We start from the raw sequence: 12,592 nt of genomic DNA on the forward strand, positions 1-12,592 counted from the left end.
CCTGCCGTGATGCCTACTGTACGACAGCATGGGTGGGGGGGAGGGACAGAAAAGTGGAAGGACTTCTACAGATTCCCCATTTAATCAATTAGTCAAACACAAAACTCCATCTCATCACACACAAATAATTCAGCAGCTGTCTGGCGGTGGCAGAGTGTAGTAATTTTTTATTTCTGTTCTCTTCCTAACCCTTAGCAGTGATGGTTTGATGTGTGCATTATTGAGACTTGCTTCAGAGGCAGAGAAAAGGGTACAAATAACTGGAAGTTAATATCTGTAATCGGCATTAGGGTTCAGCTCTCTGTGATCTGGCCACGTTCCCCTCGTCGGTTCTACGTTTCCCTCCGCCTTCCTCTCCTGCCATCACTGCCACGTGACCCAGCACCCGCCCACACGCCGCCGAGAGGCACCGATATCCGAAAATGTTTTCTTGAAAGAAGCAGCCGGCCGTTCGCAGGGGACCGGGGTTTGTCAATGGCCATGTGAGCTGAGAGGAGTGCGCAGTGAGAAATGATCGTGGGGTGGATCAATAATTAAACGCAGAGTGCCAGGTGCGCCACTGAGAGAACACTTTGACTTTTTTGCTGAATGAACGCTGGAGAGCCTGTTCTATTTTTCCACTTTATGAATGCATTTGTGTTAGTTATTTATTATTCATTACTAATATTTATTATTTATTATTTTCACTTTCTTACTAACATACAGATTTGTTTTTTCGGACTAAATGCAAACCCGGCACAGCTTGCCTCGTGAGTTCATATAAACCCCTGTCTTCACACCGGACACCTGCAACATCCATCGAGTTTACAGTCCGACTTATGTTGCTTTGACAGTATGGGGACATGGGGAGACTCCTGCAGTCCAGCAGGTCTGTGATGGGCAGATGTCTGGGAAGCCAGAGTTCCTCGTTGTGCTCCTCTGACGGTGCCGAATCTAACTGCGTGTTACCAGGGTCTGAAGCGTGTGCGCCCCCTGACCTGCATGAGACACACCGTGCTGCCACGAAAGCCGTCGGCTTCCTCTTCCTCACCACAGAGCTCTGAACCCGCCTTCGCTGCGGTTGGGCTGACGACAGCAACTGCTAGACGTTTCATGGACGCCTCTGTGCTCTGTTCTGCACAAGAGAAACTACACCAATAAAACAATATGCCTTTTGAATGCCTATAAACAAACTGTAAGCAAGACAATCATTCTTACCGACTACTTTAACCTTTAACGTTTTACAGATGAAAATGTAGAAAACACAGAAGACCTCTGCAGACCTGTGCTGCTGTTCAGTCTGCAAGCTGTCAGTGCATGCTTTGACCTCCAAGGTGTAATATCTCCCAGGGTCCCTGCCAGGCACAGTGTGTGTGTGTGTGTGTGTGTGTTGTGCCTGTGTGCACACTGCTTCTCTGGAGGGACTTTGTCAGGGGCTTGTTACAGGCAATCTGTCGCAGGGGATTCACAATCACTGCCTGACAAGACTTTCTGAATATCTGACTGGTGCACTTGTTCTGCCAAAGATTCATCAAAGATTCATCAAGGGCGTTGCAACAATGTCGTCCAGACCGCGCCCTTGCAGAAAATCTGAACGAGAAAAGATAGATCTGCAATCTGAGTGTGAAGATGATTAGTACAAAAAGACCCTGTGGAAGTGCCTGTCCTTACCTGTTGTCAAGAAACAGGTTATGTGTTCAAAACCACAGTGTAACGATGACTTCGGTTCTTTCTGACACTTTTTCTTCAAGGACAAGCCGAGACCCAGGACAATAAAGACCGCCGGTCGTCATGTGACCAGTGCTGCCCTTGCCAGCCGGAGCTCGGCTGATGGTGGAGATGACAACTCAGCGACCCTCTCTGGATGCGTTGTACGCGGTGTCGGGCTGCATGGTATAACGCCTTTGCTTTCCTAAATAAGACATGGAGCGGCTCCCCAAAAACTCACTGCAAGCTCTGCTGCCTGCGAGGTGCTGTCCCCCTGCGTCAGGATCCAGGGTGAGAGAGGCTGTGCACCGGACTGATGAAGCGTGGAGAGAGAGAGAGAGAGAGCGACAGACATATTTATATATACAGAAGAATACACATCTGAGTTTGGGTGCTGCCTCATAATTGGATCATGAAGAATGTGAGCGCATACTTTTAGGTGATGGGTGTGTGTGTTGATTTATTTTTTTCAAACGCTGGGTCAATGAGGGACCCATGATGCTCCTGCATATCTGTTGGGTTCGGTTCACTGGAGGGGCGATGGGTCGCTCTGCAGGCCCGAAGTGAGACTCACGGCCCTCACAATCGAGCCCTCCTTCAGTCTAATCTCCTGCATATTAGGTTTGCTTCCATGACTGCCGATTCTCACAGCTGTTCTCTTCCATGTCCGTGAAGTCACGCTGATTGTGTGGGAGTTATTCTACTGTAAACATGTCTCCAAATCCAGCAAATCCTATTGCTCTCACACAGCGAACAACTGATTCCTACCGACAAATATCTTATTAGAACATCATCATAAAAATATAGATGTTGTTTATATGTGTTAGATATATATACTGTATGTGTGTGTGTGTGTGTGTGTGTGTGTGTGTTATTCCTGAAGAAACTCGGAGTAGTTATACAGGCATTTGGGGTTGCAGTGCTAAGATGACTGATGTAAAAATGCAGGGCTGTTCTAATTAAAGACAATGAAAGCAGTAACAGGGCTCTGTCGCAGGATCCACAATCAGAACCTCACAAGAGCTGGGTATGTCTCCTGCGTCATAGAGGTAGCAGATAAAATTATTTCTCTACCATACAGTTCAGCGGCACAGTGGCATGCAAGCGGGACGCTCTCGTTCAGCGCAGAGAAAGTCAGCAGCTCAAAAAAGAAGAGGGGGAAGAAAACTAGTTGAGAAGTGTTTTCCCACAGTGCCATTGACTAACTTGAAGAAGAAGACATAGCAGAGTTTCCCGGCACTCCTCGCCTCCACGCGGCAGGTCTGGGCACCGCGCCTCGGCTCCCGCTCAATGACAGCTCAAGGAGAGAGCCGGGTAAGTGCTCCATTCAGACCTCCTGCACCGTCCATTAAGGAAAGTATCATCTCGGCAGATTTCACCTTTGTGCAGTGTGAACGTGCTGTTTTATTTAGCCGTTGCAACTGCGGGCGCCGATTCCCCCCGAGGCCCGAGTGAGCCGGCCGTCCATTTCCACACAACGCTTTCACAGCCGCCCGCGCCCCGCGTTGAGGGGCTGTGGAGACCGAAAATGCATGTGTCTGCTCTTTCCTTTCACTGTTTTAATGGGCAGGTCTGAGCCGCCAGCGCCCTGGGGGGGTGCCGGTGTTTAGTTGTAAGTGCTACGGCCCTACCTTGGGTGAACAAGCTCCACTCTTCACCTCCCTGGCGCACTCTCAGTCGTGTCCGAGCCCCTGAACTCGGCGACTGGACAAAAACAACAAAAGCTGTGCAATAACGGCACACAGGCAGCTTTTCTCTCGCGGTCGAGACCCTCAACCATTCCTGGTCCTTTAGCATCGGCACATCTCGGAGGACAACCATTATATATTAACGTTCATCGGCCATTGCCTTCACAGCTCGGGAACTGAGATGGCACGGGGAAACCGGGCCTGTATCGAGTGTGAGTGTGTATTATTACTGTAACACCGTAGTACTCTCTCCACACTGCAGAAATGTCATGTGTCAGTTCACACGTCGCTCGCCGGGGCTGTGTTCCCACTCTGCTCCCTCATGCGATTCATCCCTGCCATTTTAACCAACTCTCTCTCTCCTCACTCTGTGTCTCAGACCAGACAGGGCTGAACCCGGGGGACTCGAAGGGAAACTCGCCAAAGAGGAGAGGAAATAAAATATCCTGGAAAACAATTTGAGTCTCCGCGATGCTGCGCTCGTACATGTATTTGTGTCCTCAGCGGGGATTCGGGCTCCAGACGTGTGATCGCTCAGCCACTGACCCCGATCATGAGCGCTCTGATAGCACTCTCTGCAGCACAGCGGTATGATTCTGCACGCTGGGTCACTCGATGTGGAGTCTGAGGTCCGGCGGGAGGAGTCCCACTAACTGGATCGCTGGCGGTACCTCCTGCAGCCCTTCACATCCTCTGCCTTTCCTAACCAGGCCAGTCCAGCTGAGCCTCTCTGACGTGTGACCGGACCGGACTCCGAGAGGCCGTGGCTGCGGGCTGCAGATGAAAGCCAAACAAGTGAGGCGGGGGATACTGCAGGACAGAGCGCAGTGTGAGGGGCTGCCCCGCGGAAGTAAAACAAACACTCGCCGGGCCGCAGAAAAGGTTGCGCTAAAGCCACAGTGACAGGCGCCCTCGCACCGTACAGGGCCCTGACAGAAGAAGTAAGGCGATTTCCTAAATATTTTCCGGAAACCAGCGTGTAGGTGTGAATGGCGGCGCTCTGCAGGTGTGAGGCTGGGGCCGAGGCGGGGGGCGGACAGGCGGCGTGATGAGGCGCGTCAGGGTTATGGGTCCTGACAGAGTCTGCAGCGGCTCTCCCTCTCCTCTCTGCCACGGCCGCCCCAGGGCCTCAGTGCCACGCGGCAGGAAGGGCAGACAAATGTCACAGTGCTCCGCGGCACGGCCAGAGTGAAGCCCCTCCGAAGCACCGAGCAGAACAGAGCAGCACAGAGCAGTGAAGTATAATATAGAAAAGTATATACAATATAGCAATACAGCAAAGTATAAAACAACCATACAGCACCGTACAGCACGGTATACTATAGTATATAACAACACAGCACCGCAGGACACTCCCATGTCTCTTGGCGAACTCCTGGCGGGTGACTCTTCTTTTTTCTGGGAAATTTCAAGTGAAGATTTTATTTCTGACACATTGAGAGCCATGGAAAGGAGTAAATGAACCGTGATATCCTTCCTTTCACTTCATTAACCTTTACCTTGCAAATACAGGAGAAAGCGCAACGTGCCGTGTGGTGGGCAGCAAGGTCTCAGGTATGAGACGCCGGGGATTGACCGCTAATCAGCCGTTCCTCTTGGAAAGCAGTTGTGTGATTTAAGAACTTCCTGTCGGTTCAGATAAAGGAAAGAAAATCGGAAGTGCTGGACTTCGTACAGACCTAATATAAGGTCCCCCCGTCCTGCTTCAAACCGGCCCAGTGACCACGGAGCCGTACGGGCACACTAACCCGAGCTCTGGTGTCTAGTCTTTTCTGTTATCCGGTGAGTGTTGAAACGCCACATCCTGAAACACCGGAGAGATCGCTTTTGGGGTATTTCTAGCAGCCATGATTGTGATGAAGGTTACACTATTATGTCGAAAAAGTTACTATAATGAGGGAATGGAATCATGGATACTTTACTCATACTAATACACCATCGTAGCTCCCTTCTGACAGGTGAGTTCATATCCCAGTTCATCCTCTCAGACGACCTTGTTTGCCTGCGATTGACCTTCGCGTTGAAAGACGCCTCGATAACGGAGCGACGGGGTGCTTCTGATTTCATGGACTCGTTACACTTCTCTAAAACTTGAATTTAAACCAGAACCGACAAACAGACTCACAAGAGATGAGTGCCTCGCCGTGCCGCTCGCTGGTTCTGTGCCACACCTGCGAAGAGAGAGCGTGCGAGAAAGGCTTCAGGGGCGCGAGACCCGCTGTGCCACCACGGCCCGCTTCCTCCCCGCCTGCGAGTCCACTGCGGGGTATGCAGTGTGTCCCCCGCCCACCCCCGGCACTATCCTTTCACATGACTTAAGTGGAAATTATCAGGTACATTAGCGTGGCGGGAGCTGGCGATGTGACCCAGATGTTGAGTCAGGCCTACAGGTCTCTCGCTCTGACACACGGTGCTGCCACCACCCCCCCACCGCCCCCGGGGGCCACTGCGATGGAGTCCTGGATTGGTGGGAGCCGCAAGGGGCCTCCAGGACGCCGTCGCGAGAGGCCTGGCAGCCGCCTGCAGACACCGGCACAGCGTCGGGGCCCCGAGTGTCGGTGATCGGGGCTGACGTGACGGCTGAGCACCTCGGCCCAAACACCGTGACCATCCTTGCCGCACGCCACACTGTCCGGGTCACATCCTATTAGCCAGCGCCGTCTGTCAGCCGAGCCGCGCGGCTATCCTGTCTCCTCTCGTTGGGCTCTCCCGGAGACGAGCACCACAGTCCTGCCGTCGCCTCCTCTCACACAGCAGGCTCTCTCCGGCATGACTGAAGACATGATTTTAGTGCTGCTCTCCCAACTGATAAAATAGACACATATATTTACCAAACTCCTAAACTATAAATATATATTTACTAAACTCCTAAAATGTAAATATATATTTAGTAAACTTATATATAAAATATAGATACATATGTGTGTATATTTTATGTACTATTTATTTATTTATTTATTTTGTGTTGTTGAATTATAAGAATCAAACATCTGCATTTGTGTGACCCAATCTCTTGACTGCAGTGTCTATTACACATGACTGAAAAGTAGATACACAAAACTAACAACAACAACAAACAGCAACTCATTTCTCATTTTAATATCTTGAAGTCTTTTCATCTCTGCTCTCCATCATTAATATATATGAGCGCACATCCTCGCTGCTTTCCAAACTGCCCGCCTGTTCTCTGTTCAGATTTATCTGCAGATTCACAGTCCCATCTGACACACTCCGGTAAATGGTTTAAAAAGAAAAATGCGAAAACACAAACTTCTTGCACACTTGTCTCTATTTGACACTGTGGGGAGTTAGATTCACATGATGAGCTTCACATAAGGGACTCCTGCGTTGTTAGTGTTTATTCTAGCTCCCATTTCAGACTCATTCAATAGAATTAAATTGCCAGCTTATGAAAAGAAACATCCCTGATAAGTCAGCAGGGTGTCCTGTTGTCAGATACTACCCTTCACTCTGACTGACTCAGCAGTGAAATATATTTTGAGAAGCCCCTCATGGTGATGTTCTTGTGCACGGCTCTGATTTCTCTGTGCATCTGACTCTTTATGAATCCTTCGTCTAACAGACTTCTAACACATCTGCATTGCGTAGCTCAATCAACCTGCAGTGTTGGGCACAAACCCTGTTGTGTGTCAGAGATAGACAGCCCCCATTGCGTTGCTCTCAGTGCGCCGTCCCGAACTCTCACCGCAGCTGAAACAGAAGAGTTCAGGGATTCATCGCTCGTGTCGGTTTCCCGCGCCAGCTGCCCCGTGCCGGCGATCCCTGCAGAGACCGGGGCACCCAGGCCAGTGCCAAGCTTCCTCTGCATCACAAAACAACTGGCATAAACAATCAGTGCCCCCCGGGACCTGTGGAAACACAGCAAGGAGAATAAATAGATACAAAAAAAACTAACGGGCAACGCGGAGCACGCCGTGTAGGGGTGGCCTCCCTACGTGTGCAGGAGGGATCGCGCTCCAGTTGGCACACTCCCTCCTGCCACCCCAGCGCCCGCTCCCGGCTGCAGGAGCTCTCGGACGGCATTAGCATAATGTGCCAATGGTGTTGATTACTAATAAGCAATTAGGAGAAATAAGAGGTAGGTCCGGGGGATTTAAATATTCATGATGTGAATGGGGCAGCCATGCAAATTCAGCATGTTTTATTTGTGTGAAATAACCCTGAAAGCAAAAGAGCGCCTCGCTGGAGGAAAACTCCCATTGTGCCGATCTCAGCGCGGCTTTTTTAATCGTCACCAAACTTAGACGGCTGTAGATGTGTGTTAGAATGCCTTGTGTTGTGTTAGTAGATTCACACTTTCAAAATTGCATTAATAAAGTGAGATCTAGTACACCTGAAGACTTGCCCCACTTAATGTCTCTGTGCTGGCGGAGCAATAGCCAAAATACTACTCATCAGGTGATAAACTAGTTTTTCTTAAAAAAGGATTAATTTACAATTGCAGGTGAGGTTATTGCACAATATTGTACTTTGCAGTTAGTTCCCAACGTAAAAAGTTATCTTGTTTTTCTGGAATAGCTTGCTGTTTATTGTTCCCTTCATAAGCAGTGGACTTTGAACAGTCATGCTCTGATTTGTTTGCGATACCTAACTCCGAGCCAGCACAGACTGTGGCTCACAGAGAGGATGGGAGCCCAGCCGTCGACCCTGGACAAGGAGCTCTCCTGTCCAGTGTGTTTCAACATTTTCAAAGACCCCGTGAGTCTCCACTGCAACCACAACTTCTGCCAAGAGTGCCTGATGGCGTGGTGGAGGGAGAAAGCCACCCGGGACTGCCCTGTGTGCCGGAGGAGGTCTTCAGTCGAATACCCTGATGTGAACTGCTCTCTCAGGAACATCGTGGAGTCCCATTTGAAGACGAATAACATACAGAAGCCCTCCTCCGACACCGAGCGCCTGTGCCTCCTACACCGAGAAGAGAAGAAGCTGTACTGTCTCCAAGATGAAGAGACGATCTGTGTTGTTTGTCAGACTTCGAAGCGACACCGCAACCACAGCGTGTGTCCAGCCCAGGAGAAGGCAGAAGAATTAAAGGTTTGATTCGCCCAACAATCCTCTCTTCTCATAGTAGTGTAGATAGTTATTTCAGGTTTACTAGTGCCCAGACTGAGTATCCGGAACTGGCTGGCAGTCTTGCGGGCGTTTATAATCTGTCCAGAACAGGAACAAATAAAACAGTCACAGACATAACAAGAATAGGATAAAAATAACGTATTTACATGACAATTTTATCAGTGAACAGCAGCGATACCTGTCTTATTCACCCATAGTATACAGAGACAACCTCGATGCCTTGACTACTGTAGTGACGATATGCAGGTTGTTTCAACTCCAAGTGGCGTGATAAAAATGTAATATTATTGGACAAAGGCTAAAATGAAACCGAGTAAATCCTTTTATTTACAGACAAATTACAAATTACAAACGTACACCCTGTCAAGGTTTATCTTTCTCATCAACCTTGTACTGCTTACAATACAAACACAATAGGGTACAAGTGTGCAGATTCGCGGTCAGAGTTTTGTTTTGGTCTCGGCCTGTGCCTGACCTTCAGAAGACGGCGGCTCCTGAACTCTGTAACTTAATGTAGAGCTATGCATCGCCTATGTCGTTCCAGGAAAATCTCAAGATTGCGCTCAACCCCCTGCAAGAGCAGCTGAAAAGATTCCACCAAGCCAAGGAAGAACGGATGAAAACAGCCGATTATATCAAGGTGAATCGAAGACGTGGTCTGAGAACATCTGTGTGGGAATGGGAATATTAGAACCCACATTGAAGTATATTTAATATTACTCTTCAGTGTCGTTTATATTCTTATTTTGTTAAGTTAATTATTTATTTAGCATTTAGATCTCATTTGCACTTCACCGAATTTGTGGTTTACTTCATTCTCTCGTTGGAATCGTTACAATGTGTGAATTGTTTTCTAAATCTCTAATTGAGATCTGTACATCAGCAAAGTTTCTAGTTTAAAAGGGTTGATTTCAAGAATTTTCACTTCAGGTCAGCAAAATATGATGATATAAAAAAATATATATCGATCGGTCACTTTCCAGCGGGTCGCAGAGGAAGATAAAAGTATGTTTTGATTTTGATTGCCCTCAGAGCCAGGCCACGCAGACAGAGCAGAAAATAAAGGAGGACTTCAAGAAGCTGCACCAGTTTCTTGAAGAGGAAGAGGCGACCAGGCTGGCCGTGCTGAGAGAGGAAGAGGAGAAGAAGAGTCAAAGGATGAAGGAGAAGATCGAGACACTCACGGGAGAAATAACCGCCCTCTCGGACACAATCGGGGCCATCGAGCAAGTGATGACAGCGGACGACATCTCCTTTATTCAGGTTTTCATTCCTGCATCTACGCTTTCACCCACCGCCTGTTCGTATTTTGAAGCGAACCCATTTTAATTCAGTGTTTGTCTTTCTCCTCAGAAGTTCGAGAGCACCAAGAGAAGGTATGAAAACTCTGTTGTCTGTTGTTCTGAAAATACCCCCCCCGCGGCACTGACTCGTGAATACCGTTGCAGGGCCCGGTGCACACAGCCGGATCCAGAGGGGGTGCCCGGGGTGCTGATCGATGTGGCCGAACACCTGAGCTCTCTGAAGTACCGAGTCTGGGAGAAGATGCTGGGGTTGGTTCAATACTGTGAGTAGTACAGACCCAGAAGAGTAGCATGTTTTTGGATATATATATCAGATATTGTAAAAATCATACAGGTCTCAAATGCACTACAAAGACATTTAAAGATAAGATATGAGATTATTCTCACAGGATATGAATTGAATTCTCCTTATGTGCTCCTTCGTGGCCCGTAATTAATCACATGTGCCCTCCAGACCCCATGACCCTTGACCCCAACACAGCCTGCTCTGCGCTGGCGCTGACAGATGACCTCACAGGTGTGACACTCAGGCAGGCCACCCAGGAGGTCCCGGACAACCCAGAGCGCTTCTGGCCCGGTGCAAGTGTGCTGGGATCCCAGGGCTTCACTGCGGGGATGCACTGCTGGGAGGTGGAGGTGGGGGACAACAAGGACTGGGCGATAGGTGTGGCCAAGGAGATGGTCAACAGGAAAGGGAACATCTCCGTGGACCAGGCTGGAGGCTACTGGGCCATAAGTCTGCAGAAGGGTTATAAATACAGCGCTTGTAGCCAACCGTGGACGCGCCTCCGACTGAAGAGGAAGCCCCAGAGGGTCAGAGTGCAGCTGGACTACGACCAGGGGAAGGTGACGTTCTCTGACCCCAGAGATATGACCCCAATCTACACGTTCAGAGACACTTTCACAGAGAGGCTCGTTCCTTTCGTGTCTGTTTTGTTGAAGGACAAGGGTGGCTCTTCTGAGCAGCTCCGTCTCTGTCCAGAGAATGTAGTTATAGCAAAGAACTCAACTCAACTTCTATCATGGGGTGCAGATACACCTTTACCCTGATTTAACACGGTCCTCAGGAGCCAGAAAATCCTACCGCATTACAGGCATTTCCAGTATAATAGTCAGTAAATCATTTTTCGAGTTGAAATCAGAAACATGGGCCGGCAGCGGGACACGTATCCCTGGGTTCTGGGGGTGAATTAGGAGGCCAATATCAAGACACTGTTGGGACACGTTAGGATCTGTTGTCCCACTTCCAGGTCAATTAAAGTGACGTTTGTGGTTCTGTGAGTGTGTATCTATACATATGTATGTCTATATATCTATGTACAAATAAAATGTATATCTGTTCATACTGTGTTGCATTTGTTTTTATTCCAAATTCCATACATTGTAACGTTCGTCGGACTGTGCAAGAAGTGTGTCAGTTTCCCCGGCGCCGTGGTCAATGCTGAAGTCTGAGACGGAGATCTCCACTGACAATAGCAGCGTCCCCAGGCGAGTGGACCAGACTGGGCTCCCTCTCTCCCTCTCTCCCTCTCTCTCTCTCTCTGATGGACACATGCTGCACTTCTGTTTCCCTCAGAAAGTGTCACGGTTCTCATTGCACCAGGGGGACAGAGAAACACGCAGAAAACAGACACATCTGCTGCAGGAGGGCGTCCGCGAGAGGGGCAGCTTCGTACGCCCTTCAGTTGTGGGGCTCCAGAGATGGGCAGCGCCCCTCCCTCGGTGCACCCTCTCAGCTGTAACATTTACACATTGGCACTGATTCCCCCACCGCCCGCTCCCCGGCCTCCTCCAGTTCGTCGGACTGTGAACTTCTCTAGCGCGGCCCATAAACAGAGCACTGTCTAATGTCAGGGGTGTCGGCTCGCATTACCGCGGCCGGTGCTGAGGAGATGCCGCGTGCCATCGCGCTCGGCTGGCTCCGGCCTTGACGCGGTCTGCCCCGGCGCTGGCTCATGGCACTTATCAGTTAGTCTGCATTCCTGGGGGGAGGCAGATTACCGCCACACACTGCTCCACTCTGCAGCGAAACACTGTCCCCGGGGGGCACAGGCAGGGTGGGGTGGGTGAAAGTGTTGACAAGGGGCTAGTGAAAAGAAATGTGCTTTATAAACTATACCTATACAGCATTACAGTAGTACAGTGTGTGTGTATGTCCTGAGCAAAGTCACAATCCTGTTTTAGAGCTCAGGGACGAATGCCTGTTAATGAAGGCAGATGTTCACGCTAAAACATCGCACTCTCTCCTTCTACTAAATCCTTTCTGCCTTTGTATGCTTTTATTGAATCCCCTAAAGGTTAACCACAAAATATCTGCCCAGCTAAGAAGGTGGACAAAAGCCCAGAGTCCAGAGTAGTGTGATTTCTGTGTCATCCCAGTGCCCAAGGCGGCAAGGGAAAGCCAAGCTGTCTGCCTGCCTGGCGGTCTGTCTGTCTTGCTGTCGGTAAGTCTGTCTGCCCCGCAGGCCCCTTCGGACTGCACCAGGCCGCCTGCCACTCCGAGCGCCGCAGAAGTGTTAACGAAACCGTCACGGCGCCTCGCTAAAATATGCTGAGTGTCAGAAGGAGGCGAAAAAAACAGAGAAATCCCCTCAACGACAATAACAGCAGACAAAACGCCTGCCAAGACCGAACCTGGAAACTCACAGGGACGGTACTCTCATCGAACGAGAAGGCTTCTGCTCTCCTAGGGCTCTGGATGCTGGTAGAAAATACACGGACACTATCGGTTTGGTAAAAAAAAAACACCCAGGTGAGAATGAACTGATTGTAGTCTGCCTGAGTCTGAGTTTCTGGCATGTTATCCGTTGCCCAAAGCGA

The 12,592-nt window shown here is 49.6% G+C and overlaps 1 protein-coding gene across 2 annotated transcripts; it reads left to right on the forward strand.

Annotated features, from left to right (window-relative positions):
- The first annotated feature begins 7,591 nt into the window (after positions 1 to 7,591).
- On the forward strand, positions 7,592 to 11,115 carry LOC136719081 (zinc-binding protein A33). 2 transcript variants are annotated; one of them, XM_066696913.1, is made up of 6 exons: positions 7,593 to 8,429; positions 9,013 to 9,108; positions 9,501 to 9,731; positions 9,822 to 9,844; positions 9,917 to 10,035; positions 10,227 to 11,115. In XM_066696913.1, exons 1-6 carry the CDS (start codon positions 8,022 to 8,024, stop codon positions 10,820 to 10,822), a joined length of 1,473 nt encoding a protein of 490 aa, XP_066553010.1. In that variant the 5' UTR covers positions 7,593 to 8,021; the 3' UTR covers positions 10,823 to 11,115. The 2 variants fall into 2 exon arrangements, with proteins under 2 accessions (XP_066553009.1, XP_066553010.1); XM_066696912.1 differs by having other exon boundaries at positions 7,592 to 8,429; positions 9,822 to 10,035.
- Positions 11,116 to 12,592: the final 1,477 nt, after the last annotated feature.

Source organism: Amia ocellicauda, chromosome 23 (genome assembly GCF_036373705.1).
Source record: "Amia ocellicauda isolate fAmiCal2 chromosome 23, fAmiCal2.hap1, whole genome shotgun sequence".
NCBI classification, from domain to species: domain Eukaryota; kingdom Metazoa; phylum Chordata; class Actinopteri; order Amiiformes; family Amiidae; genus Amia; species Amia ocellicauda.

Excerpts from the sequence above, each read along its gene's own strand:
- LOC136719081 (XM_066696912.1), top strand. The coding sequence starts at position 8,022 with ATGGGAGCCCAGCCGTCGACCCTGGACAAGGAGCTCTCCTGTCCAGTG. Across the intron at positions 8,430-9,012 it reads AGAAGGCAGAAGAATTAAAG|GAAAATCTCAAGATTGCGCT; the intron begins GTTTGATTCGCC and ends ATGTCGTTCCAG. Across the intron at positions 10,036-10,226 it reads GCTGGGGTTGGTTCAATACT|ACCCCATGACCCTTGACCCC; the intron begins GTGAGTAGTACA and ends TGTGCCCTCCAG.